Consider the following 26,911-nt stretch of genomic DNA (forward strand, 5'->3'; position numbering starts at 1 on the left):
TGAAAGAACAAACTGAAGATCTCAAGAAACGGATTGAGGAACTTCAGAAGCAGATTGAAGAACTCAAGCTGAATTCTGCTCAAATTCTGGCTGCTGGATTCGAAGCTGCGCGGGAACAATTTGCCTGCTTGTTCCCCGACCTGGACTTCAGCATGGTGTCTCTTGATAACGAGGTAGTGGATGGAAAAGTGGTTCCCGCTGAAGACTAATCGATTCTCTCCATCTGCTACCTTTGTGCCTTTCCCTTGTACATAATTCTGTAATGAACTCGTATTTTCTTGTACATGTATTTTTGAGCTAATACTTTACTTAATGAAATTACTTTTGCATTTCTTCTTGTAACCTCTTCGTCTATCTTTAACTTTCCTTGCGTGATTTACTTCAAAGAAATAACTTAGTAATCTCGTAGGCACGATCTTGTACTTAGCTGTTTCGAACCATCTCAACTCCGAATAATAATCACATTTATCAACTCGTAAACTTAAGGCAATGAACCTTAGCATAAAATGATACTTCAAGCAATGGACTTTAACTCAACCCCTGGCTTTATAACGTCGCTACACCCGATCTGCTTCATCAAAATGGGTCCTTGACTTCTCGCCATTGCTTGAACGTTTCCTGGTCGCCAGAGACTCTTGGCAACACCAGCTTCTTCCTGCCTTCACAACTTGGCCATTGCTCTTTCATCTGGGGGTAGAGGCGCCTTTCGGATCCTTCTCTACCTCCTTGTGCTTCAGAGTAAGAGACCGGTTGGCTAGGCGTTCTCTTCGAACCTACCTTAGCCATCCTCAGAACTTCTTCCACCCTCTACACCATACCTGAACTCGTTCGAGACGAGAAGGATTTTATCTTGCCTGAACTCGCTCATAGGCGAGAAGGTCTTTAACTCGCCTGAACTCCTGAACTCGCTCATAGGCGAGAAGGTCTTTAACTCGTCTGAACTCGCTCATAGGCGAGAAGGTCTTTAAATCGTGCCTCTACATTGCCCCAGGGGTTACATCTCCTCCCCCCCCCAGAAACACTGAGTACTTTTCACTGGTGCCTCTACACTGCCCCAGGGGTTACATCTTCTCGCCCCCAGAAACACTGAGGACTTTTACTGGTGCCTCTACATTGCCCCAGGGGTTACATCTTCTCGCCCCCAGAAACACTGAGGACTTTTACTCGCCTGCACTCGCTCGACGGCGAGGAGGTCTTCAACCTGCCTCGGAACGCGCGCGGGCGTTGAGGTCTTTTAACTGGTGCCTCCGATCGCCGAAAGACGATGAGGACTTTAGCTTTAACTGGTGCCTCCGATCGCCGAAGGACGATGAGGGCTTAAAACTTTTTTAGAAAGCATGCAATATATCTTTACTTGCCTTAAATCACGTATAAGTGACAAGGTCTTTCTTCAAAACTTTTTGGAAAACAGCAAGCATGCAATCTGAGAACGCCTTATACTTCGAAAACTCTTCTTTTATTGGGTGGCCTCATTAAAAACCCTCCTTAGGAAAAAAAGAGTGCCCCCCTTCAAACTGTTTTATCAGAGACATTGTAATATAACTTTTGTGTTTGTCTTTACTTACAAAGCTCTTAACTATAGTACAACTTCAGGTGCGTGGCGTTCCAGGTGCGAGGAATCACCCCTCCTTCCAGCGTCTCTAAGCGGTAGGCGCCGTTCCCGAGCGCCTCGGTTATTCTGAACGGTCCCGTCCACTTAGGCGACAGCTTATTCTCCATCTCGTACTGGTGGGCTTTCCTCATCACCAGGTCGCCTTCTCTGAACTGCCTTGACATCACCTTCGAGTTGTACCTTCGTTCAATCCTTCTCTTCACCGCCTCAGCTTTTAGTCTCGCCTCTTCCCTGACCTCATCCAGTAGATCCAGGTTCAGCCTTCTCTCTTCATTCGAGTCTTCCTCTACGAAGTTCTGGAATCTCGGCGAACTTTCCTAGATCTCCACTGGAATCATTGCATCACACCCATAGACCAAGCTGAACGGGGTCTCATGGGTTCCTGACTATTCAGTGGTGTGGTACGCCCAGACTATACGGGGTACCTCCTCAGCCCAGCTTCCCTTGGCTTTCCCGAGCCTCCTCTTCAATCCTCTCAGCAACACTCGATTGGCTGACTCCACCTGGCCATTCGTCTGAGGGTGCTCGACGGATGCAAACACTTGTTGAATTCCCACCCCTTCGCAAAGCTTCTTCAACAGGTGACTTGCAAACTGAATCCCATTGTCCGACACCAGGCGCTTGGGCACACCAAACCGGCACACAATGTTCTTCCACACGAAACCTTCGATCTTGTGTGCGGTGATCTGGGCCACTGGTTCTGCTTCGATCCACTTGGTGAAATACTCAATTGCCACCACCAAGTACTTCATCTGCCTGATCGCCAGCGGGAAAGGTCCCAGGATGTCGATTCCCCACGTATGAAACGGCCAAGGGCTGTAAATCGACTTCAACTCCTCGGGAGGCGCCTTGTGCCAATCGGTGTGCTGTTGGCACTGTTTGCAACACTGCGCATACTTCTTGCAGTCTTCTCTCATCGTTGGCCAGTAGTAGCCTGCACGGAGAGTCCTCGCGGCCAGAGCTCGACCCCCGACGTGGCTTCCGCATATACCTTCGTGGAGCTCCGCCATGATTCTCGTGCACTTCTCGCCATGATTCTCGTGCACTTCGTGGAGCGCATAATATCTACCATCTGCGCCATGGTCATGGCGGCGTCGCCTTCAGCAGCGACAGGCGCCACGGGGCTTGAACGATTGCTTCTCATTTTTCTCATGAACTTAGCGAATCACAGAATGCAGCGAACAACACTTACTTCAGCTACGATTGATTCAGCGATCAATCGGAAGAAACTGTGCGAAACTCCGCAAGAAAACTCAAGAACACCGCAAACCTTCAAAAAAACTTGGAACTCCACCAGAAACCACCGCTTCTTCCACGAAAAAAAAAATCGAACAAATCGAAGAGCTCGAATTCCACCGAACAAATCACGCGTAAACAGCAGAAAACCTCACTTCACCGAACAAAACCTCAAACGAACGGTGGAAAACGTGAGAAACACTGAACAAAAGCTAGATGAACAGCGAACAACAGTTGCACCAGCACACAACCACACAGAAAGCTACGAAAACCTCCAAGACTCTCGCTGCGGATGGGAACAAGTTTTACACGGCCCCACGGTGGGCGCCTGATGATCCTGCCTGTTGACCAGAGCGTTGAAACCTGCCTCGTCAAAGGATCGACTTGCGCACCGCTTCAAACGTCCGTCCTTCTCCAAGATCCACCTCAAGAACCTGCAAAAGAACAGAGCGGCGCCCCTGCGGCCGATCGCACTCCAACGCCCAAGTCAGTGACCGAACCACAGAATACTGAGAGCAAGAACGCTCCAAAAATCTCAAGGAACCGTGCAATGTTCTCTCTCACAGTGTGCTCTAGAACTCGCAAGCGTAAAGAGTATAATCTGAACGTGCGTACCCCAGAAAGTTCGTTGAGAACTCTTATATACTTGGTCACTTTCTCTCTCCTGGTACTTACAGATTTAGACACGTGGCTCGCATCCAACTGTACACGTGCCATCATCTGGAGCCTCCTTGACTTGGGCGCTGCTTCTACTCTCATTTTGGCTAAGTTATTTATGCATGGTACTGCCCAGTGCATAGCTAACTTGGGAGTGCGATCTCTACTGGAATTGGCGAGTTAGGGTGCCTTCGTACACCTTCCCTGTGGTCTCGCCGGCCGCCTTCATAATCTGCACCACCTTCATCTCTGGCGATGTGCTTGCTCTTCCGATCTCCAATCACTAGGTCGCCTGAGTTTACATCTGGCGACTTCATCTTTAACCCGGTGATCGCCGATTCTGGTATGCTGGAGATCGGAACACGCCAACTTAATAACTGGCGACTTCACGAGCCCCCCGACTTCCTTCCCTTCTGCCAACCTGGCGCCTTGTCAACACGCCTATACTGTAGCTGGATGCCACGTCATCACTTCCGACTACCAGGGCGGTACAGAAAAGAACATCCAAAGCATTAGTGTAAGACGTCATGAGTTCAACAATAAAAACAAGAAGATGTTTATGTTGTTTAAGTAAATTAAACAACATCTCCACAGTTTTTTGGTTTGTCAGGCCTTTGGCATTAAAAAAAACAAGAAAACTTCATTGCAACTTTTTGGATGGAACTGTCTTAACACCTTTTTTTATTTATTTACTAGCCCCTTTAGGGCGGTCTCCCTGGTTTCCTAGTGGTGCGTACAATATCCTCCCTATTATCACTAACATTTTCCTCAGCCTCACTATCATAAACCAAAAATTTAGATGCCACATGTTTTTCTACAGTTATTTGCTCACTATGATGTAAATCAACAATTGGAGTCGGGATAATTGGCTTTCCAGTATTCGGGCCACCTGTCGCATCTGCAATTTCTAAACCAACAAAGGATGAAAAAGGATTTTGCAGAGCCAACATACTATTATTAGGAAGTAGAGTTTTGGCAACAACAAGTGATTTTTCATTCATAGGAGAACTCTTCCTTGGCGGAGATGGAACAACAACAAAACAGATTGGAAAGCAGGAACCTTATCAATAGCAGTCGTAGCAACCTGTGAAAGCGGATAATCTTCTGCAATAGGCTATTCTAAAACCTAGGCATGGTCAAAAAGGGTGTTTGACAAATTTTGTCGAGACGAGAATCTATCATGATCAAATGCATCCTCCATAAATTTACTATTTTATTTAGTGTTTATTTGGTCGATACAAATTAATTAATATTACTTTGTTATTTTTAAAAATTATTAACGTGGGGCATGTCCAATGCATGTGCATGACAACTAAACCTCATTATCTTTATAGTGATTCTATAAAAGATTTGTACTTGTGTAGACAAAGTGGGTTTAGATAGTACCTGGAACTAACTATTCAATTGTTGACTCCTCACTCTAAGTCTTTTTCCTTAATTTTTTGGTGCTCGGTCAGGGTTGACTTGCAAAAGGTACTCCGACGATCAAGTAAGTACTCAGTATTTAGAGTATATATTAAGAACTGATTCAAAGTGTACCTTAGTCCTCTAAAGAGAATTTATTTATAGTGTTTGATCATGGACTATTTGTTGTAATGGAATGAATCAATCATATATGAATGTTAGCTTATTTTTAAGGGAATTTCCTGATTTTTTGAGGCATTACCCAGATTTGATGGGACGTGTCTCTGATTCTCAAAGAGTCTTTACAATTATTTTAACTCTAACTACTTTAAATGTTTTACGATCGGTCGGTCACCGTAATTGAATAATTCTACCGTAATCGAGTAATTTGACTCGTTGGGTGACACAGGTACAAGATTATTTCAATTGAAAGAGAATGCAAAAATTAATGAATAAAATTAAGGTTAGATGCTGACTTGAGTGTATACAGTTGTTATTTGTGAATGGAGGTATCATTACTCCAAAATAAACCATTAGAATTAGAATGGGATCAAATAAATAGCTTCTTATTATATCAAATAATTAAAAATAAAATATTGGAGATTTCAGTTAAAAAAACCAATGATTAAAAACGTTAAATAATAATTTCATTTTGATAAATTTTATTTTAAAAAAACGTTTTTATCCCCACTTAGTGATTATGTGATAGAATTTGCCATGGTTCCAGCATTAAAAAATCATTTTGTGATGATAAAAATTTAAAATTTATAGGCACTCGAAGTTAAAAAATAGTTAAATAAAACTATTTGTATATAAAGGTTAAATATATATAGTAGGAAGTTGAAATAGAAATTCAATTTTTACATGAGATTTTTGTGTGTGCCCAAAAGTTGTCTTGTCCTGAATTTCCACGTTTAGAAAGTATGATTGTGTTGATCAAAAATAGCAGAACCAGTTACGCCACAGAACCCAGTTTGAAGATCCAGGTTTTATGTTTCAAATCCGTAACGTTAGTATGTTGAGGTTACGTTAGTGTGTGTGTGCCTTATCATATAATGCTATGCGACAGACAACGTAGATGCACAATATCCAATCGTTTTTTGTACTATATTTGATCACCAATAAATTAACAACTGTATACACAGACTGTATGTTGTTATTCAATTGCAACATGCACACAACGCCCTCATAATCCTTCACCTTGTTCCAAGTGTGAACCGTGGCAGATCAGAATTAATTCTTCTGATCCAAATGGGGTCCAACAATTCAAGGTTGAATGGAAAAGGAGGGGAGGTGTTGCCTGCTAGGGTCCGTAGCAGAATTGAAGAGTTGAGACGCAGGAGTGAAAAGAAGGAGCTGAATTTTGATGGTAGTGTAGATGGTGGAAAGTCTCAATATTATGAAGAAAATTATGGTGGCGACAGTAATAAGGGTTCTCTGAATGACATTAGAAAAGACAAACATGTTGAAAGAGTCTCCAAAGTGGTTCCAGTGCCAGTTTCTGAACCCGGGAAACAGCATAATGAGTTATACAATGAAGAAAAAGGGAGAGATGTTGGAAAGAAGGATGAGAACGTGAAGAGTGCATGGCTGCAGCAAGGGAATGCAACGTATGGCAGTGATGACGAAGAGGACGAAGATGAAGATGACGACGACATTGAAAGTGGAAGAAATATAGGTCCATCATCTCCCAGTTTCAAAATTTATTGCATAGAATCCAAGAACAAGAAGGAGGAAGAATTTCCTGAGTCAAAGGATCTAGGTATAATTTTTAAAAACTATCATTTTATAATTGTGATTTGAGAATTTCAAAATTGTTCTATATATATTTCAGTAAAATGTTGTTTATCTTTCTAATTCTAATCTTATAGGTTGTTAACATCATCTTTTTTATTATGTTTTTGACCGTTTCTTTTGAAATGGATCGGTGCTACGTTTTCATTTAACAACTTTTATTAAAAGAAACTATTGCATGTTGTGTGCATTATGTTGCTGGTCAATTTGTATGTGACAAATAGTCTAGTTTTTTTATTAAAAATACTTAGTTATATATGGAAAAACAATGAAAAGATCATAAACATAATGATCTCCAACTCTGTTATAATTTTCTTTCATTTTGTCAAATGCAGCTGATGATGAGAACCAACTCCAAAAGTCACTCAGTAATAGTATGGAAAACTTAGTATTGGTTTCAGCTGGGAACACAGGAAACTCCAACGAGGTATATATATAAGCTGTTTTCAGTATTTTGTGAATTGGTTATCTAATTAGTGTAGTTGTATTAACATAATTGTAAAACCATTAATTTGAGTTTAATCTGAGAGTCTCTCATTATTAGATGCTTCAGATTGTTAAGATCAAATCAGCTTCGAGTAGAAAAGGAAAAATGAAACAGGCAATGAAGAAGAATCTACTCTACGTTAAGCATATGAACCGAAAGAAGCCACCAGTGTTGGTTTGCACAGGCACTGTTGACGGAAGACATCTTCTTACATATCACTAATTAGTAATTAATGATTAATGATTACTGCACTTAGGTGAAAACAAAAATTAAAATTTATTTATAATACCTATGTTTTTTTTTTTTTTTCTTGGGCTGTTGAATGTTCTTAAGTTCTTATTAATCATCATATACTGATAGGTGATATACCTGCCTGCCTCTGAAAAGTACCACGTAATAATATCTGTTTCTTTAGTTTATTCATCTATGTGACTAATGTCCGGTGTGTTAATTAATTTCTTTTTTACTTTAAGTTTTTTCTCAGGTCTGTATAATGATATTACTACTCGTGTGTAAATCAATTTTAGTTATTTTCATTTTCTAAACTTTAGCTTTAAAATTTTGACTTATAAAGGTGTTCTTAAAATCTACTAAACAAAAACTGAATCAAACACAATCTATGGGTTCCCAAATATTTACTTAGCATTCCAATGCTGGAGAGCAATTCCTTTGTAAAGAAAAACACATGATCAAACTGCAGGCTTAGAAAAGAATGAGGTCAACAAAGATAAGCTATGAATCAAATGAAACTTGATATATTTCCAACTATTTTGTTTGGATTTTTGGCGAGGAGGGAAGATGAGACATCAATAGCCAAAACCTAATGAAAATTTTATTTATACTTATAAAAATTTTAATCATAGTTTTCTTTAACTATAATTATGAATAAATTTACTATTTTAAGTTCATTTAATTAAGTTTATTTGGACTTCATATGTTATTATTGTTAATCTTGGATTTTTAGTCACAATATACTCTCCAACTCACCTACTAAAGCTTAACCGAAGAAACCAATAAAATATGACCAAGTTTAAGGAAGGGGGAACTTGTGAAACCTCTTCTGGTTAGTTGAAAATTATGTTAAATCAACATAGTAAAGGATTATATAGTATGTCATTTTAACAGATTCATTTTTTGAACAATTAACAGTAATGTAAAACAAAGAATCTTTTGGTCAGTTGAAAATTATGTTAAATCAACATAGTAAAGGATTATATAGTATGTCATTTTAACAGATTCATTTTTTTGAACAATTAACAGTAATGTAAAACAACGAATGTAACAAAGGAGGAAGAAAGATACAACATATTTATATTGGTTCATAGTTCAGATTAAATTCAACAAAATTTAGATTACATGTGATCAAGAATTACTTCTTGCACCTTAAGAACATATTATAAAGAGACCCTATAAAACTCTATTACAGTTCTTCAAAACTGAGCACCCTATTCAGCAAAACATCTTGTAATTAACTCACAAACAAATACAATAAAACGAATTCACTTATTCAAGATGATCTCAAGACTTGCAAAGAATTCTCAATAACACAATTTTGATCTCAAAATATATAACTCTTAGATGTAAAATTTATTCTCTCACTTTTCGCTCAAAATTTCTCCTCTCTTTTTAAATGTTTCATAAATGAGAGTTATGATGTCAGTTTAAATATATTAAAACTTCAAAATAATTTGTTAAATTCACTTACTAGTGAAATCAACAAATCAAATCATTATTTCAACTTGTTAAAAACAGATTGATAAAACATTCTAATAACATAAGTAATTTCAATCTATTTAAAATATCATTTAACAAACTAGAAACACTTAGACATATTTACTTAAGGTTTAAAGTAATTTTAACAAATTAATTCGATAATTTAATCGATTAAAATATTCATTGCGTTCTTTTAAGATTACAGTCCTTTAAGAATGTTCTCCTTTAAGATTGTGGTCCTTTAAGACTGTTGTCCTTTAAGACTTTAATTATGAACATTTTAACATATACACAGTTACAAGGGAAGAGACCAACTAGGTTTCCATTAATCCTAATGGAGAGCATAGTTGAATGAAGGATAACATGTGATGCAATCCAAGTTCTTGATTGTGGGATTGAATGGAGCAATGCAGCGAAAGGATTTAAAGAGAGGAGCACCGAATGGCAATGAAGGTGTTAGGCTTTCGGTGGTTGAAGGTGCAATGAAGGGAAATGAGGTTTGGCCAACCTTTTAAGGATGGCTAGGCCATAAAAGACTCACTAGCAAAGAGAGATTTGAGAGAGAATGAGCTTCATTTCAGAATACTTAATTCAATTAATTGCAAATTTGAATACATGTATGAATCTTAGAGTGTTTATAGATGAAGGTGACTTGTTCCTTAAGCTACCATAACTCTAGTTAAGTAGAGTTAACTATGGTGAGTATGGTGGCTTAAGAAAGCCCTATGCATTCTTTTAAGGTGCTCTAGAAGCCCTTACTTGTGTGACAAGTTAAGGTTTCTAGAGTATCCTTATTTCATCTATAAAATACTCTAAGGAAAAGTGAAATGTAAATCCTACACAAGTATATTCTAGTATTTATATAATTGTATGACTAGGAGATATAACGAGAAGAGTTTTCTAACTATTGTCACCTTTCTTTATTCTTCTAGTCATAGTCCGAGTTAGAGGTCATATGTAAATGGTGTTGGATGGTCCTCCATCAGGCTCTCCCCCTTGAAAAGGATCTATCCTCAGATCCGGTTAATGATTTGTGGGAATGTCACCTGAAAAAGGAGAAAGATCAGTAATATTAAAAGTAGGACAAACACCATAAGTATCGGGAAGATCCAACTGGTAAGCATTGTCATTGATGCGTTTCAAAACTTGAAAGGGACCATCTCCTTTGGGACTAAGTTTGGATTAGCGTTGGGAGGGAAAACAATATTTCCATAAGTGTAGCCAAACCCAATCATCTTCTTCAAAAAAGATTTTCTTGTGGCCTTTATTATGGTATATCTCATATTTTTGTGTTTGTTCCTCAATACGACGCTTAACCTTGGCATGACATTGTTTTATGAACTCAGCTTTGGAAATACCGTTAGTGTGTAGAAAAGACTGAGTATCTGGCAAAGAGAGGATATTGAGGGGTGTGCGAGGATTAAACTCATACACAACTTGAAAATGAGAAAGATTAGTGGTGTGATGGATAACATAGTTGTATGCAAATTCAACGTGAGAAAGAAGGTCATCCCAGGTGGTTTTTTGATCATGTAAAAGGGCTCGTAACAAGGTAGAGAGAGAACGATTAACCACCTCAGCTTGTCCATCAGTTTAGAGACGACAAATGGTGGAGAAATCTAGCTTTGTGCTGACTCTAGACCATTAGGTTTTCCAAAAGTGACTAAGGAATTTAACATCATGGTCAAACACAATGGTTTTGGGTAAACCATGCAATCAAATAATTTCTTTGAAGAAGATTTTTCCAAAAGAAGCTAGGATCATCAACCTTATGACATGCAATAATATGAGCTATTTTGCTAAAACGATCAACGACGATAAAATTAGAATCAAAACCCTGAGGTGTGTGAGGTAAACCGAGGATGAAGTCCATACTAATATCTTCCCAATGGGTAAAAGAATGTAAAGGCCATAGGGTTTGAGTTTAGATTTAACTTGTAAACAAGCAATGCATTTAGAACAATGTTTTTAAACATCAACCAGCATATGAGGCCAAAAAAAAAATAAAATTAAAATGGAGAGCGTTTTATCAACCTCATGGTGACCCATCAAACCACCTTATTGACTCATTGTAACTAGTAACCGACGAATGGAGCTATTAGGAATACAGAGGATTCCTTTGGAAAGGAGATACCCATTGGAGAGAGAGAAACCATCAAATGGTTTCTGAAGACATTTAGAAAAGATGACAGAAAAATGGTCATCAGAATGGTATAATTTCTTAATGTGATCAAAGCCTAAAACTTGAGCCCCGAGGACATTGAGTAATAAATGATGGCGAGACAAAGTATCAACCATGATATTTTGGGAGCTTTGTTTGTGTTTAATGACATGAAATTGTTCCAAAAATTTGACCCATTTGGCATGTCTTTTATTGAGTGTATGCTGACCCCGAAGATATTTTGAAGATTCATGGTCGGTATGGATAATGAACTCTTTGGTGACTAAGTAATGGTGCTAAGTATGAAGAGCATGGATAAACGCATATAGTTCTTTATCATATGTAGGATAACTCAAAGTTGCACCTTTGAATTTTTAGGATGACCATGCTGAGTTAAGACAACATCGATTCCGATAATGGAAGCATCACATTTGATTTCTACGGTAGAGGAAAAATCAGGGAGAGCTAAAACAAGTGCTTGAGTTAAGCAAGTTTTGAGAGTTTGGAAGGCAGCGTCTTATTTAGGTCCCCATTGAAAAGGAACATCCTTTTTGACAATATTGTTAAGGGGAGCAACAATGGTAAAGAAATTAGGAACAAAACAGTGATAAAACCCAATGAAACCGTGAAAACTTTAAATATCATTGACTTGTTTGTGGAGTGGTCCAATCCTGGATGGCTTGGATTTTGGTGGGGTCAACTTGAACCCCATTTTTCCTGATAAGGAAAACGAGAAAAATGAAAGTATCTTGACAAAACGTACATTTATTGAGATTAGCAAAAAGATGATGCTCGCGAAGTAAGGAAAAAACATGGGCAAAGATGGTGAATATGGTCGGCATGAGTGGTGCTATCACTACAAAAAAAATCAGTATTATCTACGAATTTTTACCCAAGGATTTGAATTTGTAGGAAAATTCAGCTTTACTTACGGATATTACCCACGAAAAACATTACCTACAGATATTACCCATGGACAATATTACCTACGGATATTACCCACAAATCTGAATCCGTAGGTAAATTCAGCATTACCTGCCAACTATTACCCACAGATCTTATTACCTACCAACTTTTACTCACGGATCTCTATTACCTTCCAACTATTACCCACAGATCTTTGTTACCTACCAGCTATTACCCATGGATCTTTGTTACCTACCAATTATTTACCTACAAATCTTTATTACCTACTAATTATTACCGACAAACTATTATCCACGAATCTTTATTACCTATCTACTATCGTCATAATAATTATATACATAATATTAAAAATATTATTATAATATAAATAATTATAAAATCATAACTAATATTTTTAAAATAATAATAATCATAACTAATAATACATTTTATTAATATTATAAAATTAATAATATAAATAATATTATTAATAATATGAATAATATTAATAATAATAATAATATTAGTAATATTATTAATATAATAAAATAAATAATACTTGTAATAATAACATTAATAATATAAATAATATTAATAAATTAATATACAAGTATATTCTATTACTTATCTAATTGTATGACTATGACATATAATGGAGCACATAAGGAGAGTCTTCTGACTATTGTCACCTTTCTCTATTCTTCTAATCATAGCCCGAGTTAGATATGTGAATGGTGTTGGATGGTCCTCCTTCAACATGGATCCAAGTAATAAAAGAATGGTGAAAACCAAATCCTTTCAAGACTTTGCAAGAGAAAGGACCAAAGGAGGGTATGAAAAGCCTTATAGATATCAATTTTGTAAGTCACATTCACACCTCTAGCCTTTCTGGAAAGAAGATTAACAACTTCAAGAGCAGTGTTGATACAATTATGTATATGTCTCCTTTTAACAAACTCAAGCTGATTAGGATAAACAATATCAGAAATAACCACCACAAGCCTATCATTAAGGACCTTATAAATGAATTTGAATATAAAGTTGGCCACAACAAATAGGTCTTAAGTCTTTGATGGAGTCAGCCTCATTAATTTTAGGAATCAAGGAGACCACATTATTGTTCATACGAGAGAGAATCCAATTCTGTATAGAAAATTGACAAACAACTCTGAACATCAATATTAAAAATATCCCAACTAGAGTGATGGAAAGTACCCCAAAACCATTAGGACTAGAAACACTGTTGGACTTAAGACTAAAAACAACTTCCTTGATATCCTCATCATCAAGGCATTTAATAAGCATATTATTATTTGCAGTAGAAATAACAGTAGGAATATAAAATTTGATAAACTCCTCCATGTTCCCTGTAGGAGAAGAATTAAACCCTAAACCCTAAAACCAAAATATAATCCTCAATATTAAGGGGGGGGCAAAAAATCCAAATTGGAAATTCCAATCCATAATTGATCCAAATCCATATTACTTTTAATCCATTTAAATGGATTTATCTCAAATCCAAATCTATATTTTTGGAATTTAAGTCTAATCTATTTAATTGGATATGGATTAGATATAGATTGAATACATTTTTAGATTATCCAAATTGGATTTTGACTTGGCCCAAGCCCAGGTTGAGCAGAGTCAATACGGGCCCATGTTGAGCTAAGTCGGCTTGAACTCATGTCGAATCGAGTAGGCCCAAATCAAAGTCAACCCGGGCCCATATCTGATACTGAGACGAGTCAGACTAAGTCCCTGTCAAGCCAACTCCACCCGGGATGATGCCGAGTCAAATCAAGCAAGGCGATGTCGAGCTACGTCGGCCCAGGCTGTTGCCAGGCTAGCTCAACATGATCCGATGTCGATCAGAGTAAGCCAGGGACAATGCCGAGCCGAGTCGGCCAAGGCTGGTGTTGAGCCGATTTGGTCAGGGTCAAGTCAGACCAAACCGATATCGAGGTGAGTCGGTTGGGGCCGATGTCGAGCAGCATTGACCCAGAATAATGTCGAGCCTCGTCGACCCAGGTCCATGTCAAGCAGTGCCAATCAGAGCCCATGTCGAGCGATGTCGGCCCGGGCCGACTTGGTTCGACATCGACCCGGGACAATGTCAAGCATCGTCGACCCGGACTGATGTCAAGCAGAGTCAGCCCGGATCGATGTCGAACGGGGTCGGCCCTGACCGATGTCGAGCAGAGTCGACCCAGTTCGATTTCAAGTGGAATCAACCTAGGCCAATGTCGAGCAAAGTCGGCCCAGACCGACTAAGGTCGAGCGAAATGGATCTAGGCCGATGTCGATCAGAGTAGGCTTGAGTCGATGTCGAGTAGAGTCGGCCCGAGCCAATGTAGAACGGAGTCGGCCCAGGTAGATGTCGAGCGAAGTCGGTCCAGGTCGATGTCGAACGGACTCGGCCCAGGTCGATGTTAAGGGGAGTTGGCCTGGGTCGATGCCGAGCTGAGATGGCCCGAGCGAACCCATGTCAACCGCAATCGACCTGGGCAGATGTCAATCGAAGTCGACCCGGGTTGATGTTGACCGAAGTCGACAGGAAACAATATTGACCAGAGACGGTCTGGGACGAAATCGACCAGCGTCGACCCAGGACGATTTTTGGAGTCGGTCTAGGTCGATGTCGAGCGGAGTCAGCACAAGCAGATGTTGATCGGAGTTGGCCCTGGTCGATGTCAAGCAGAGTTGGCCCGGGCTAATGTCGAGCGGAGTCGGCCTAGGCCGTTGGTTAGCAGAGTCAGCCCGAACCAATGTCGAGCGGAGTCGGTCCGGGCCGATGTCGATCGGAGTCGGTCTGGGCCGATGTCGAGCAGAGTCGATCCAGGTCAGTTTCGAACAGAGTCGGCACAGGCCGATGTCGAGCGGAGTCGGTCGGGGCCGTTATCGAGCGGAGTCAGCCCGAGAAGATGTCGAGCGAAGTCGGTCAGGGTCAGTTTCGAGTGGAGTCGGCCCAGGTCAGTTTCGAGCGGAGTCGGCACAAGCCGATGTCTAGAAGAGTTGGCGCGGGCTGAAGTCGACCAATGTCGGCCTAGGCCGATGTCGAGCAAAGTCGACCCGAGCAAATTTCAACCGGAGTCGACTTGGGCCGATGTTGAGGGGAGTCGGCTAGGGTTGATGTCGAGCGTAGTTGACACGGGCCGATGTCGAGCGTAGTCGGCCTGGGCCAAAGTCGACCAGTGTCGGCTCAGGTCGATTTTCGGATTTGTCGATGTCGTGCGGAATCGGCCCAGGGCGATGTCGAGCGGAGTCAGCCTGGGGTGATGTTGAGGGGAGTCAACTTAGGTCGATGTCGAGCAGAGTCAACACAGGTCAATGTCGAGCAGAGTCAACCTAGGTTGATGTCGATCAGAGTCGCCCGGGCAGATGTCGACCAGAGCCGGTCCGGGCCGATGTCGAGTTGAGTCACCAACGAACCCATATAGAGTCAAGTTGACCAAGGCTGAGTGGGGCTAGGCCCAGGTCGAGTCGGGCTTGGTCATTGTAAAATTGAGTCAGATAGTTTCCATGTCGAGTCGAGTGGGCCAAAGTCCTTGTCGAGTCGAGTGGGTCAAAGTACATGTCGAGACAATTGGACCCAGAACTTTTCAAGCTAAGTCGGTCAGGACCCATATATAGATAGATTTAATCTAATTAACAAAGTGGATTTAATCTAATTGACAAAGTGAATTTAATCTAATTAACAAAGTGAATTTAATCTAGATTTAATCCATTTAAAATGGATTGGAAAAAATCCATATAAATTTAATCTAGTTAAAATGGATATGGATTCTAAATCCAATTAATTTTATTGGATTAGATTGGATTTTGAAAAATTGAGTTCATGACACCCATACTCAATATGCGGGTCATTAAAAAGGAATTATTTACTCTTAGTCTATTAATCTTAGTATTATTATTCTTACGTTTCACCACATTATGAAAGAAAGAAGTATTTCTATCGTCCATCTTTAAACTATAATATTCTAGCTTTTTCTTGCCAAAATAAGTCTTCACGGTGAAGAACATGGTCTAAATTCTCACGAGATTTAGATTCCTGAGCAGTAAGAGACTCTTTATTCCTTCTAGTAGCATCTTCCAAGTTTTTCTACATGGCAGGAGGGATTGTTGTTTCTCAATCACCACAAAATGAATGTTCCCAAACACAGTTTTGTTCCATCCTTTGAGCAAAACTTTCAATCTTTTGAGCTTGAGGTGGAGGGTCAACATAGGGCAACCACCTTTGATCTATTCATCCTAATAATTTTTAACCGTTTCCAAGCAACTGGGGTTTTCAAGCCACATTTTGAAGAACCAAAAAGAAGCAGTCTTGAGTTACTCAGTAGAAGAGGAGAGACAAGCAAGAAGAGGAGAGTGATATGAACAACTTTTAAACAACACCTTGTACTTGCAAGAAACCCACTGATCAAGACAATCAAGGTTGTAAAGGACTCTATCCAACCTTCTATCAATCTTATTCTGACCTTGACATTACTCTAGGTGAAACAAGGACCAGAAAAAGGCATGTTTAACAAATTATTAGAATTAATTCAATCAAGAAACTCAATACAAGATACTTGATTAGGGAAATCCCACCTTTACAATCGTCATTAGAAAGAACAACATTGAAATCACTAAGGATGCATCAGGGACAATAAGACAATTAAGATCACTCCATAAGGTTTTTATGGCCGTATAGGTGTTGGCCCATAAACACCTGCAAAATTGAAACTTTTAAGATGCAAAAGGCAATTTACAGTAATGAATTGAGATCCAACCTTGAAACTTTGAAATAAGTTGTTGGCAACAAAATACAATAACTTAGCTACTTTATTCATGATTTGAGAGTGAGCAACCAACTGTAAGTTCACAACTTTAAAAAGAGAATCGATGTAGACAATCATAGGTTCATCACTGAAAACGAAGAATAGGCTTATGTTGTTCAAGTAGATTAAACAACATATCCATTTATTTTTTATTAACAAGCCCCATTCCAGAAAAAGCAAGGGACCATCATCATTTCTTCTTAGTTGAGACTGCCTTAGGAGTCTTTTTGTTTCATTTGTTACCAACCTTAGAAGGGTGCCCAGGTCTTCTTATGGTCTACACAATATCATCCCCATTATCACTAGCTTTTTCCTTTGCCTCAATCTGATTAGACCAGAATTTAGAAGCCAATTTGCTTTCCTCAATGAAGTTTTGTGTATCAGCATTCAGACCAAGAGGAGAAAAAGCCTCTGCTGCTTCTTCATTTTCCATACCTGCTAAAGAAGAAAATTGATTATGTAAAGGTATTATATTTTTAGGAACCTAGAGATTTTCAGCAGACTGGTCTTGCACTTGCTGCTATGAAGTAGCAGTGGCATGATCCAATATCAGATCAGCAACATCTGCCACTTTTTGCTGGGATTCATCAAGATGATCAATGCTTTCTAGAGAAGGCATTCTCGCTAAGGAGTCCACTGCAAAACTGGTTGGAGACATGGTTATTGTAGCAGCTTCATCAACTCTTTTGTTGGCAGAAGCAACAGAGTTTGTTGTAGATATTTTTTCTATAGAGACAGTAGTAGAAGGGTTTGTTGAAGAGTTCTTTTCTACAGAGACAACATTGCTCTTAGTAGCAACAACAACAACCCTTTCTGTAGAGAAATCAGTGCTCATAATAGGAGTAATTTCAAAGTTAGGATTATCCTTTTCAATGATATCAACCACTTCAAGAGTTTGTGATTCTGCTGTAGTCTTATCCGTAGATGGAATAACAGATTCAACAACATTAGCAGTAGCAGCTGAATTCTGTACCTGCAAAGTTCTACACTTACCAATGTCTTGACCTATCATCTTGCAATGTTTGCAGAAAAGAGGCAATCTTTCATACTACAGCAATGAAAGCATAACTAGGCCTTTCTACCAATAGCTGATTAGGCAAAGAGGAGAGTAAATCAATATCTATGAGAACTCTAGCATAAAAGCCACGGGTTTTCTTCATAGTACAATCATCTAAAGCTAAGGGTGTACCAATTCTTCTAGCAATAGAGAAGATAGCCATTGTTGCCAATATTCAAGAGGCAAACCATGAAACCTAACCATGCTTGAGTTTTGGTATTTTCATTGTAGATTAAACAACCACAAGAAGCCAACAACAAGAACTCTCCTCATCTCTTCCAAAGAAGCAAATTCAAACTCAACCAAACCAATTGCTTTCCATATTATTTACAATTTCTTGGTGAATTCGAGATGAGTCAAGGGTTGATCTCCTTTGGAAAACACCACTCTACCATTCAGGTGATTCTTACATTCTTCGAGATAGGCCGAGTAAACTTCTTCAGCAATTAGACTTTTGATATTGGGCACAAATTCTTTTTCTTTCAAACAGCTCCATGGTATCTGAAAACCAGTTGATTCCTCCGCCATGTTGCACCAAAAAGAAAGCGGAGCCCACCACCGCTTTAGAATTGACCAACAGCATGCCTACCAACTCTGCACCAGAAAACGTGATCAACAAGAACAGAAACCAAGCAATTCTTGGAAAGAATCTTGGCCACGCTAAACACCAAAAAGCCTTTGCCCAGTAGATCAGGCACCAACTCCAGCCCCATTTTTCTACACGCACCAAGCGAATCACACGGGACTCCAACTGCAAATGTGACCCACTAGCAAAGGTTCAAACCAAGTGCACCCTTGGTCACGCACCTGTTAACGTGAATGGCCCACTAGCAGCGGTGCAATCCAACTACACCCTTGGCTACACACCTCCCGCACTCAAGAACCCAAACGTGGATGTAACGTAACTCAATACCAAATCATGGACAACAAGATTATGGAGAGCAAAAGAACACTACCTTCCAATAATGGAGCCACTTGGAATCCAAGAGTTGCACGTCCCAAACAAATGAAGGAGTGAATCGCACAGCAGCACCTAGCCAAGCGGAGTCTTCCAACCCACAAAGCACCAAGCGGTGCCAACCCCTCAGCAACACTCACCCACCACCACTGCTAGGGTCTATTCATCACCAGGAACAGGAACAGGTGTGGCATAATACCTTGCCTCCTAGCATTTTTTTTAGAATTTTTTCATAATAAGTGTAAATTTCCTAGTTCTCTGCTTGATGTAATTTGATTCTTTTCTTCACTAAGTATAGGTCTTAGCCTAGTACCCATACTAGTTTGCATTCTCTTTATTTTTTTTCTTTTAATAATACTTACTGAGTCATAGTGATACATAACATCAAACATTAAACAAAATCTTATTTTCCAATACTCAAAAATATATTCTTACATATAATATAAATATTTTTAAAATATATTTTAAATAACTAATTTAATACAAGTATTAATATAATATTAATATTTTATATTATTCATTAATTGATGTTTGACTTTTACTTTCATCTTTTAGTTTTAAAATATGTATTATTACTGCAATATATATACATGTACACGAATCAAGCTTTTAAATATTATTTTGTATGTGATAATATATTTATATATAGAGATTCTAACGAAAAGTGATACATAAATTCACATTTCAATTATTAATTTCATAATTTATTAGGTTTCGTAAATACAATACTTAAAATTGTTTAAAAAATACTTTTTATATCTACACTAACTAATATTAACTAGTACATTAAAATGTATGTAATAATTAAAGATTATTAATAGAGAGTCTTTTAATTTTAAGATAAAATTGCATTAGATCCAATGGATATACGAAAAATTAGGTTACAGTATTTATTGTTGTAGAAAAAATATTCAAATTTTCTATACGTATTTGTAGAGAAAAGTAGATATTATAAAGAGTGTCTAACAAAACATTGCAAGAAATTAAAAAAAAAAAGTCCACCCACCACTATTTTTTATTTATTATATTGGTACGAATTCTTTATTATCGAATTATATCTCATGATTTATTTGGTTTAAGATGGATTGAATAAATAATTTTTTGAATAAGATGGAAATAATATTTTTAAGTAGAAAATTATTTGTCGCAGTGTTGAACAGAAATTCCATGGAAATTCACGGGGCCTTCAAATCAAACACTTGGTTCGGTAACAAATTTCAGAGTGGTGTCATGTTTTTCGACATTAAATGTAAGTGTTAAAAGAAAACCAGATTACGAGAATACGCGTCACTCCCCTCGTTCACCGCACCGGTCCGGCACGGCCAAAGGAAATTGTAACGGCGTTTTCCGTAACCACCGAAAACAGTAGTATATATAAAAAGAAAGAGAAAGGAAAAATATATCACTCACTCACTCACTCGCTCGCTAGTGAAAAAGCCACACGACCTTTATTCCCCTCGCTTCTTCTGTACACTTCTTCTTCTTCTTCTTGTTTTCCGTGATAAGAGGAGTTTTTGGGTTCTCCCCGTCTGTGACTCACTGTCTAGGGTTTTGTTATTGGTGGTGACAGAGTGAAGATGATAGACTTTGCGCGCGTGCAGAAGGAGCTGGTGGAATGCAGCAAGGACTCAGAGGGATCGGGCATCAAAGTGAGTCCGAAAAGCGACGATCTTGTCCAGTTATTCGGCACCATTCCGGGTCCTGTTGGAACACCCTATGAAGGAGGCATTTTTCAGATTGATATCACATTGCCAGGTACGAAAATTTCTTATTTCTTTTGCCTGTTTCTTTCATTACCCTAAATTGTCTTTTGTTTTTCCCTAGTCCTAGGGTTTCAATTCCCCTCAATTGTTGGGCTCCTTCTTTCGCTTCGCCTTTTTATTATTGCTTCGTTGCTTTCGTTACAGAGGGATACCCGTTTGAACCCCCCAAGATGCAGTTCAAGACCAAAGTTTGGTACGAGAATGAATTGTTATTTACTGTTCTGTTTTCTTTCTTTTTTTCGCGAAATTTGATGTGAGTGTGTGGAGCACGGAGTCCTTAACCAAACTGATATTGTTAAATATGCAACTCTCCATGGGTAGGGGAAAGGGGAGAAAGTGTTTTGGTCTAGTTTGGAAAGTTATTACACTTTGTTGTTTGGGATATATTGACAATTTTTAATTTAATGCAATGATGCAGTTCAAAACCATCTTCCAGTACGAAAATAAATTGTTATTTACTGTTCTGTTTTCTTTTTTTTTAAATCCTTCTTTTTTGGGCTGAAATTTGATGTTAGGGGTGTGGAGCATTGAGTCCTTAAAGAAACTGATATTGTTAAATTTTTTGTTTTCATCTATGTGCAACTCTCTGTGGGTATGGAAAAGGGGAAAAAGTGGGTTGTTGTTTGCGAAATTGATAGTTTGTAATGTAATATAAGAATGTGCTTGGGGTTTGGACTGGAAGGTGAGCTTTTCCTAGACCAATGTGTTGTCATATATATTCATGGACGATATAGGTAATTGTCGTGTGGTTTTGTGCTAGGGTTCCTCCTGATTCGATTTTGTCATTGATGGTGCTTGAGGTTCATTTTAACCCACTAGAGAAGCTCAATAGGCTGATCCTCTTCATAGGATAGAGTATGGTAGTGTGATACTTTTTGTCTCTCAATCTTTTGATATGATGTGTTCTGTATTTCATCATGTGTATATAAGCTAAGTTTCTGTTGTGAGTGATTCATGTTATTATGTTAGGTAAATTGACGAGTTTTATGTGTTGGCTGCCGAGGGTCTAACACAACCCTCCTCCATTAACCGGGCTTGGGACCAGACCAGCTATGATACATAAACGGACTTCTCTCATTGATTCTTAAACTGACAAAATATATACCTCACTTGTTTTGGTGTTCATTCAAATTTGGAGAATAGTGAGTTCCCCACAAGTTTTGTTGCAAACTCGAGTTTTAAGTTGCCCCACATCAGGAGTTCCGAAGAAGCTTTTGATATTTTGAGTTTATTTTTTCTCTCAGCCTCTATAAAATGAGCTATTTCTTTTGCTATGCAAATATAGCATTAAATGGATTACTATCAGAAAACAGTATGTTTGGTTGATTAATGTGTGGATTTTATTGTCTCTGTTAAACATTGAAGGCACCCTAATATCAGCAGCCAAAGTGGAGCTATTTGCCTGGACATCTTGAAGGACCAGTGGAGCCCGGCACTCACTCTGAAGACTGCACTTCTTTCTGTGCAAGCACTTCTCTCCGCCCCTCAGCCTGATGATCCTCAAGATGCTGTGGTGGCACAGCAGGTATGACTCATTCTGTAGTGAAGCTGTGTCTCTGCTTATGTGAAATGCTATAGCACAGTATATTGAATATTATATGCATGTGTAGTTATGCTAGATAAACTTTTGTGATTGTAATCCTGTCTATCTATGGATAATGTAGTATCTGAAAGACTATCAGACATTTGTTAGCACTGCCCGCTACTGGACTGAAAGTTTTGCCAAGGCATCAACACGCGGGATTGAAGACAAGGTACTAAGCTTGTTGTCCCTTTTTATTGTTGGAATATGGATGCACATTATTGAGCGTATTTACATGTCCTGACCACCGTGTGACATTGTCTTAACATTCATATGCAGGACATTCTTTATTACTTTCTTATATGGATTTGTTTTGGATAAATTGGTGGTGTAGTTTATTGTTTTACAAAAGCATATACTTTCATGTATATATACTTCACTTTATTATATTATTTACTTGTTTTTTTTTTACATGTATAACCTGTTTAAGAATATAGACGTGTTTTTCACATGGATAGTGCAAAATAATGATATCTAAGCTACTTAGGTAATTATTTTCATATCCATTGTTAATGAATCTATTATGACAATACTTGTATATGGTAATTTTATAACGCTTGCAATTTCTTTTTAATTTGGTACAGGTACAGAAACTGGTTGAGATGGGATTTCCAGAAGCTCAAGTAAGGAACATTCTGGAAGCTGTTGGTGGTGATGAAAACTTGGCTCTTGAAAGGTTGCTGTAGTCCCAAGTTTGAAGTATCTTCTAAAGCGTTCTGTCATGGTGAAGTTTAGGATGACATGGTGACATAAGATGATGGAACCATATAGACAAAAAGGTTATAGAGTCTTATAAATTTATACTTGACGTATCGTATAGTCCTTTTGTTCACCTTTTGACTTCTTTTTTCCTTGGAAACTTCGCTTCTCGACTATCTCTTATGATTATATATCAGTAATGAAATTACATACCTTGTTGGCAAAGGTTTCTGCTTCATAGGAGAGTTATTTAATTACTGTGTTGACGATTTACGAATTGGAACCCATTTCACAATTAAATTATTGTTGGCAAAGGCCCAATACCGTAACAAAACGTACTTGCTTCCTGCACTCTTCTGATTTCTTACTGCATCATCCCACTTTTTAAAAATGACTAATTTGTTCTTTATAACTAAGGGTGGGAAAAAAATCCAAATTACAAAATCCAATCCATAATTTTCCAAATCCATATTAGTTTTGATCCATTTAAATGGATTTATCTCAAATCCAAATCCATAATTTTGGATTTTAAATCCAATCCATTTAATTGGATATGGATTAGATATAGATTGGATACATTTTTGAATTATCCAAATTGTATTTTGGGTTGGATTTTGACTTGGCCCGATCTAGGTTGAGACAAGACAATTCAGGCCCAGGTTGAGCAAAGTCAACCCAAGTCAACGTCGAGCTGAGTCGTTCGGGCCCAAGTTGAATTGAGTCGATATGGACCAAAGTTGAGCCAAGTCATTTCGGGCCAAAGTCGAGCCGAGTCAACCCTGGGCCAAGTTGAGCAGAGTCGGTCGGGTCGATATTAAGCTGAGTTAGTCCATGCCAATGTCTGGTCGAGCCAATCCAGGCCCATGTCGAGCTGAGTCTTTCAGGTCTGATATTGAGTCGAGCGGACACGGGCCGATATCGAGACGACCGGACCAGGGCTAACGTCGAGTCGAGTGGGCCCGAGCAGATGTCATGTTGAGTGGGCCCGGGCAGATGTCGAGCAGACCCGGGCAGATGTCGAGTCGAGTGGGTCCGAGCCCATGTCGAGTTGAGTGGGCCCGGGCCGATGTCGAGCCGAGCAGGCCCGGGCAAAAGTCAAGCCAAGCAAAGTCGGGACGATGTCGAGTCGTCCAGGCCTAGGCCGATGTCGAGTCGCCTGGGCCTATATCGAGTCGAGCGAGCCCAGATTGATGTCGAGACGAGCGGGCCCGAGTTGATGTCGAGTCAAGCGGGCCCGGTTCGATGTCGAGCCGAGCGGACTCGGGCCGATGTCGAGTCGTTCAGGCCGGGTCGATGTCGAGCCGAGCGACCCCGGACTGATGTCAAGCCAAGCGGGCCTGAGTCGATGTCGAGCCGAGCTGGCCTGGGTCGATGTCTAGCCATTCGGGCTCGGGTCGATGTTGACTCGGGCGGACCCGGGCCGATTTTGAGTCGTTCAGGCCCGGGCCGATGTCGAGCCGAGCGGGCCCGGACTGATTTTGAGCCGAGCGGGCCTGGGTCGATGTCAAGCTAGCGGGATTGAGCCGATGTTGAGCCGAGCAGGCCCGGGTTGATGTCGAGTTGAGTGGGCTCGAGCCGATGTTGAGCAGAGCTGGCCCGGGCCGATGTCGAGTCGTTCGGGCATGGGTCGATGTCGAGTCGTTCGGGCCCGGACCGATGTTGAGTTGTCCGGGCCCAGGTCGATGTCAAGCCGTCTGAGTCTGGGTCGATGTAGAGCCGAGTTGGTCTGCATCAAGGTTGAGTCGGCTTAGGCCCAGTTCGAGTCAAGTTAGTCTCTCTCGATATCAAAATGAATTTAATGTAATTGACAAAGTAAATTTCATATAATTAACAAAGTGGATTTAATCTAGATTCAATCCACTTTAAATGGATTTAAAAAAAATTCAAATATATTTGATATAGTTAAAGTGAATATAGATTTTAAATCCAATCCATTTATTTGGATTTGGATTTAAGATCCAATCCATCCCCACCCTTATTTATAACAATCATGGCAATATGTGTCTCATTGATTTTTATTTTATTTTTAATTTTATTCTATATCTAGATCACACTAATATATAATTTGAAGGAAAATTCTCCATCTACTTCCATATTTTCTTCATTCATTTTCATATTAATTATAAAAAGTTAGTTTTAATCTTTTTAGAAAATGTAAATATTTCTAAATAAATTATAATCCTACCTTTTTAAATGATTTCACCTAGACCCTTGTATAATCATATCTTTCACTTTCATTTTTCTCCAACTGTAATATTTGAGAGAGTAGTTTTATCATTTGACATATTTTAATTTACTCTATAAAATAAATCTACAGTTGAGGATTTGGGTCTCATATAGTTATAAATTTTTTTTTGGACAAACATCATAGAAATTCTATCAAGAATATAATTATTGTTGTACTTGTAATAGTTCCATGAATTACATGATTATTGCAACCCAAAGGAAATTGTGAACCCCCTAAAACCAAAAGTTTCTTCTAAGATTTTTTTTTAGTTGATTATTCCATTTTGTACCTTTTTTTGAGTTTTGTGATTTTTGGATTGTATAATAAGTAAACAAAAACACAATCACTACTAGTAAACTACTTGTATTGAAACCCCTCAATAAAACTCTATTGTTGAAAGAAAATAATAACACACTCTCACTACCACTCATAGTTTGATTTTTCAGTCTAAGATATCTAAATTTTTTTGGTCTTATGTTGTTACTCGTGTTGATTATCTTATAAATAGACTGCCTACACCTATTTTGAATAATAAAACTTCTTTAAAATGCTATACGATCAGTCTTCCAATCTGAATGATTTTCATGTGTTTGGTTCTCTTTGTTTTCCTTTTACCATTGAGAACAATGGATCTAAACTTGATGCAAGAGTCCGGAAATGTGTTTTCCTTCGATATAAAGTTGGAACTAAAAGTTATATCATTTTTATATGTCAAACAAAGAAATATTTGTGTCAAGAAATATTATTTTTTTATGAAAATATTTTTTCATATAAGGCTTCTAACATTGTGCAAGATGAAATCATTTTCCCATTAAGAAGACTTCTTTCATCTTGATTCTTTTTGTCAAAATAATGATACTATCCTTCAACACAATAATAACAATGAAGGTGAGATAATAAATGAAAATTAATGTCTTCAAAGGTAAACTAGAACTCCTAGGACTCCTATTTTTTGAAAGGACTTTCATCATTAAGTTGCTACTACTACACAAACCGACACTGATTTTAATTATATCAATACAAATTTTCCCATATCGTTTGTTTATGTTATATAAAAGTTTGTCACCAAAGCATCTACATTACGCTCTCAACATTTCCTCTCATATTGAACCTTAATCCTACAATAAAGGTATTTGGTCACCTGAACGAACTCAAGCCATGTAAAATGAACTCGATGCTCTTCAAGATAACAACACTTGGTACCTCACTTACCTTTCCCCTTACAAGAAATGATAGGTGCCTTCTAACCAGTTGCATCTTTCTCTTGGAATTTTGGATGAAATTTGCAGAAGCTTTGTGGAAAAGATGGATCAAGGAAAGCTCCAATTAAGCTATGGTTTCCTTGTAGGTGCATGAAGAGTATGGAGAGTGATTGGTTCAACCATATCACTTGGAGAGGTGAAGAAGAAGACCAAAAATTTCTATCCTAGAGAGGTTTAAACAAGGGAATGCTTAGGCTAGAAATTTGGCAGCATAACACTCATAAAATTGATCTTGAAAAACATGAGTTAAGCACCCCAATTTATAGGTCTATGGGTCGATCATTGCTTACAAAAAATGATAGGGAAATTCAAATGCTATTATGTTTGAAATTAGGCGCCAATTAAAGTCACGTAGCAAGCATTATCAAGTGTGCTCCATGTGACCTAATTAGGTCTAAATGACCAGCCTAGGGTAAATGTGAGTTGTAATTAAGCCCTAATTATACCCTATGTAGGTTTTAGATGCCTAATCTTAATCCTAATTCACTTAAAGAAAACTTACAAGTAAATTTCCTACTCTACTTAAAGCAAGAAAATAAATTCTACTATGGAAAAAGTTACACTAGGTTATGACAT

General features: G+C 38.6%; 2 protein-coding genes and 1 long non-coding RNA gene across 4 annotated transcripts; 2 read left to right on the forward strand and 1 right to left on the reverse strand.

Annotated features, from left to right (window-relative positions):
* The first annotated feature begins 6,160 nt into the window (after positions 1-6,160).
* LOC137822317 (uncharacterized) lies at positions 6,161-6,788 on the forward strand. Its single transcript, XM_068627202.1, has 2 exons — positions 6,161-6,671; positions 6,781-6,788. The coding sequence occupies exons 1-2, from the start codon at positions 6,161-6,163 to the stop codon at positions 6,786-6,788; spliced, it is 519 nt and encodes a 172-aa protein (XP_068483303.1).
* A 9,985-nt stretch (positions 6,789-16,773) lies between these two features.
* LOC137820805 (uncharacterized) lies at positions 16,774-19,103 on the reverse strand. The gene is made up of 2 exons (XR_011082695.1): positions 18,801-19,103; positions 16,774-17,222 (listed from the first exon to the last, which is right to left on the reverse strand). It is a non-coding gene; the product is annotated as an uncharacterized lncRNA (long non-coding RNA).
* An 806-nt stretch (positions 19,104-19,909) lies between these two features.
* Positions 19,910-23,071, forward strand: LOC137820806 (ubiquitin-conjugating enzyme E2 27). 2 transcript variants are annotated; one of them, XM_068625061.1, is made up of 6 exons: positions 19,910-20,270; positions 20,373-20,557; positions 20,710-20,758; positions 21,931-22,090; positions 22,230-22,319; positions 22,732-23,071. In XM_068625061.1, the coding sequence occupies exons 2-6, from the start codon at positions 20,380-20,382 to the stop codon at positions 22,831-22,833; spliced, it is 579 nt and encodes a 192-aa protein (XP_068481162.1). In that variant the 5' UTR covers positions 19,910-20,270; positions 20,373-20,379; the 3' UTR covers positions 22,834-23,071. The 2 variants fall into 2 exon arrangements, with proteins under 2 accessions (XP_068481162.1, XP_068481163.1); XM_068625062.1 differs by having other exon boundaries at positions 19,977-20,051.
* The last annotated feature ends 3,840 nt before the right edge of the window (positions 23,072-26,911 follow it).

The sequence above is a fragment of the Phaseolus vulgaris genome, chromosome 9 (assembly GCF_000499845.2).
Source record: "Phaseolus vulgaris cultivar G19833 chromosome 9, P. vulgaris v2.0, whole genome shotgun sequence".
NCBI classification, from domain to species: Eukaryota; Viridiplantae; Streptophyta; class Magnoliopsida; order Fabales; family Fabaceae; genus Phaseolus; species Phaseolus vulgaris.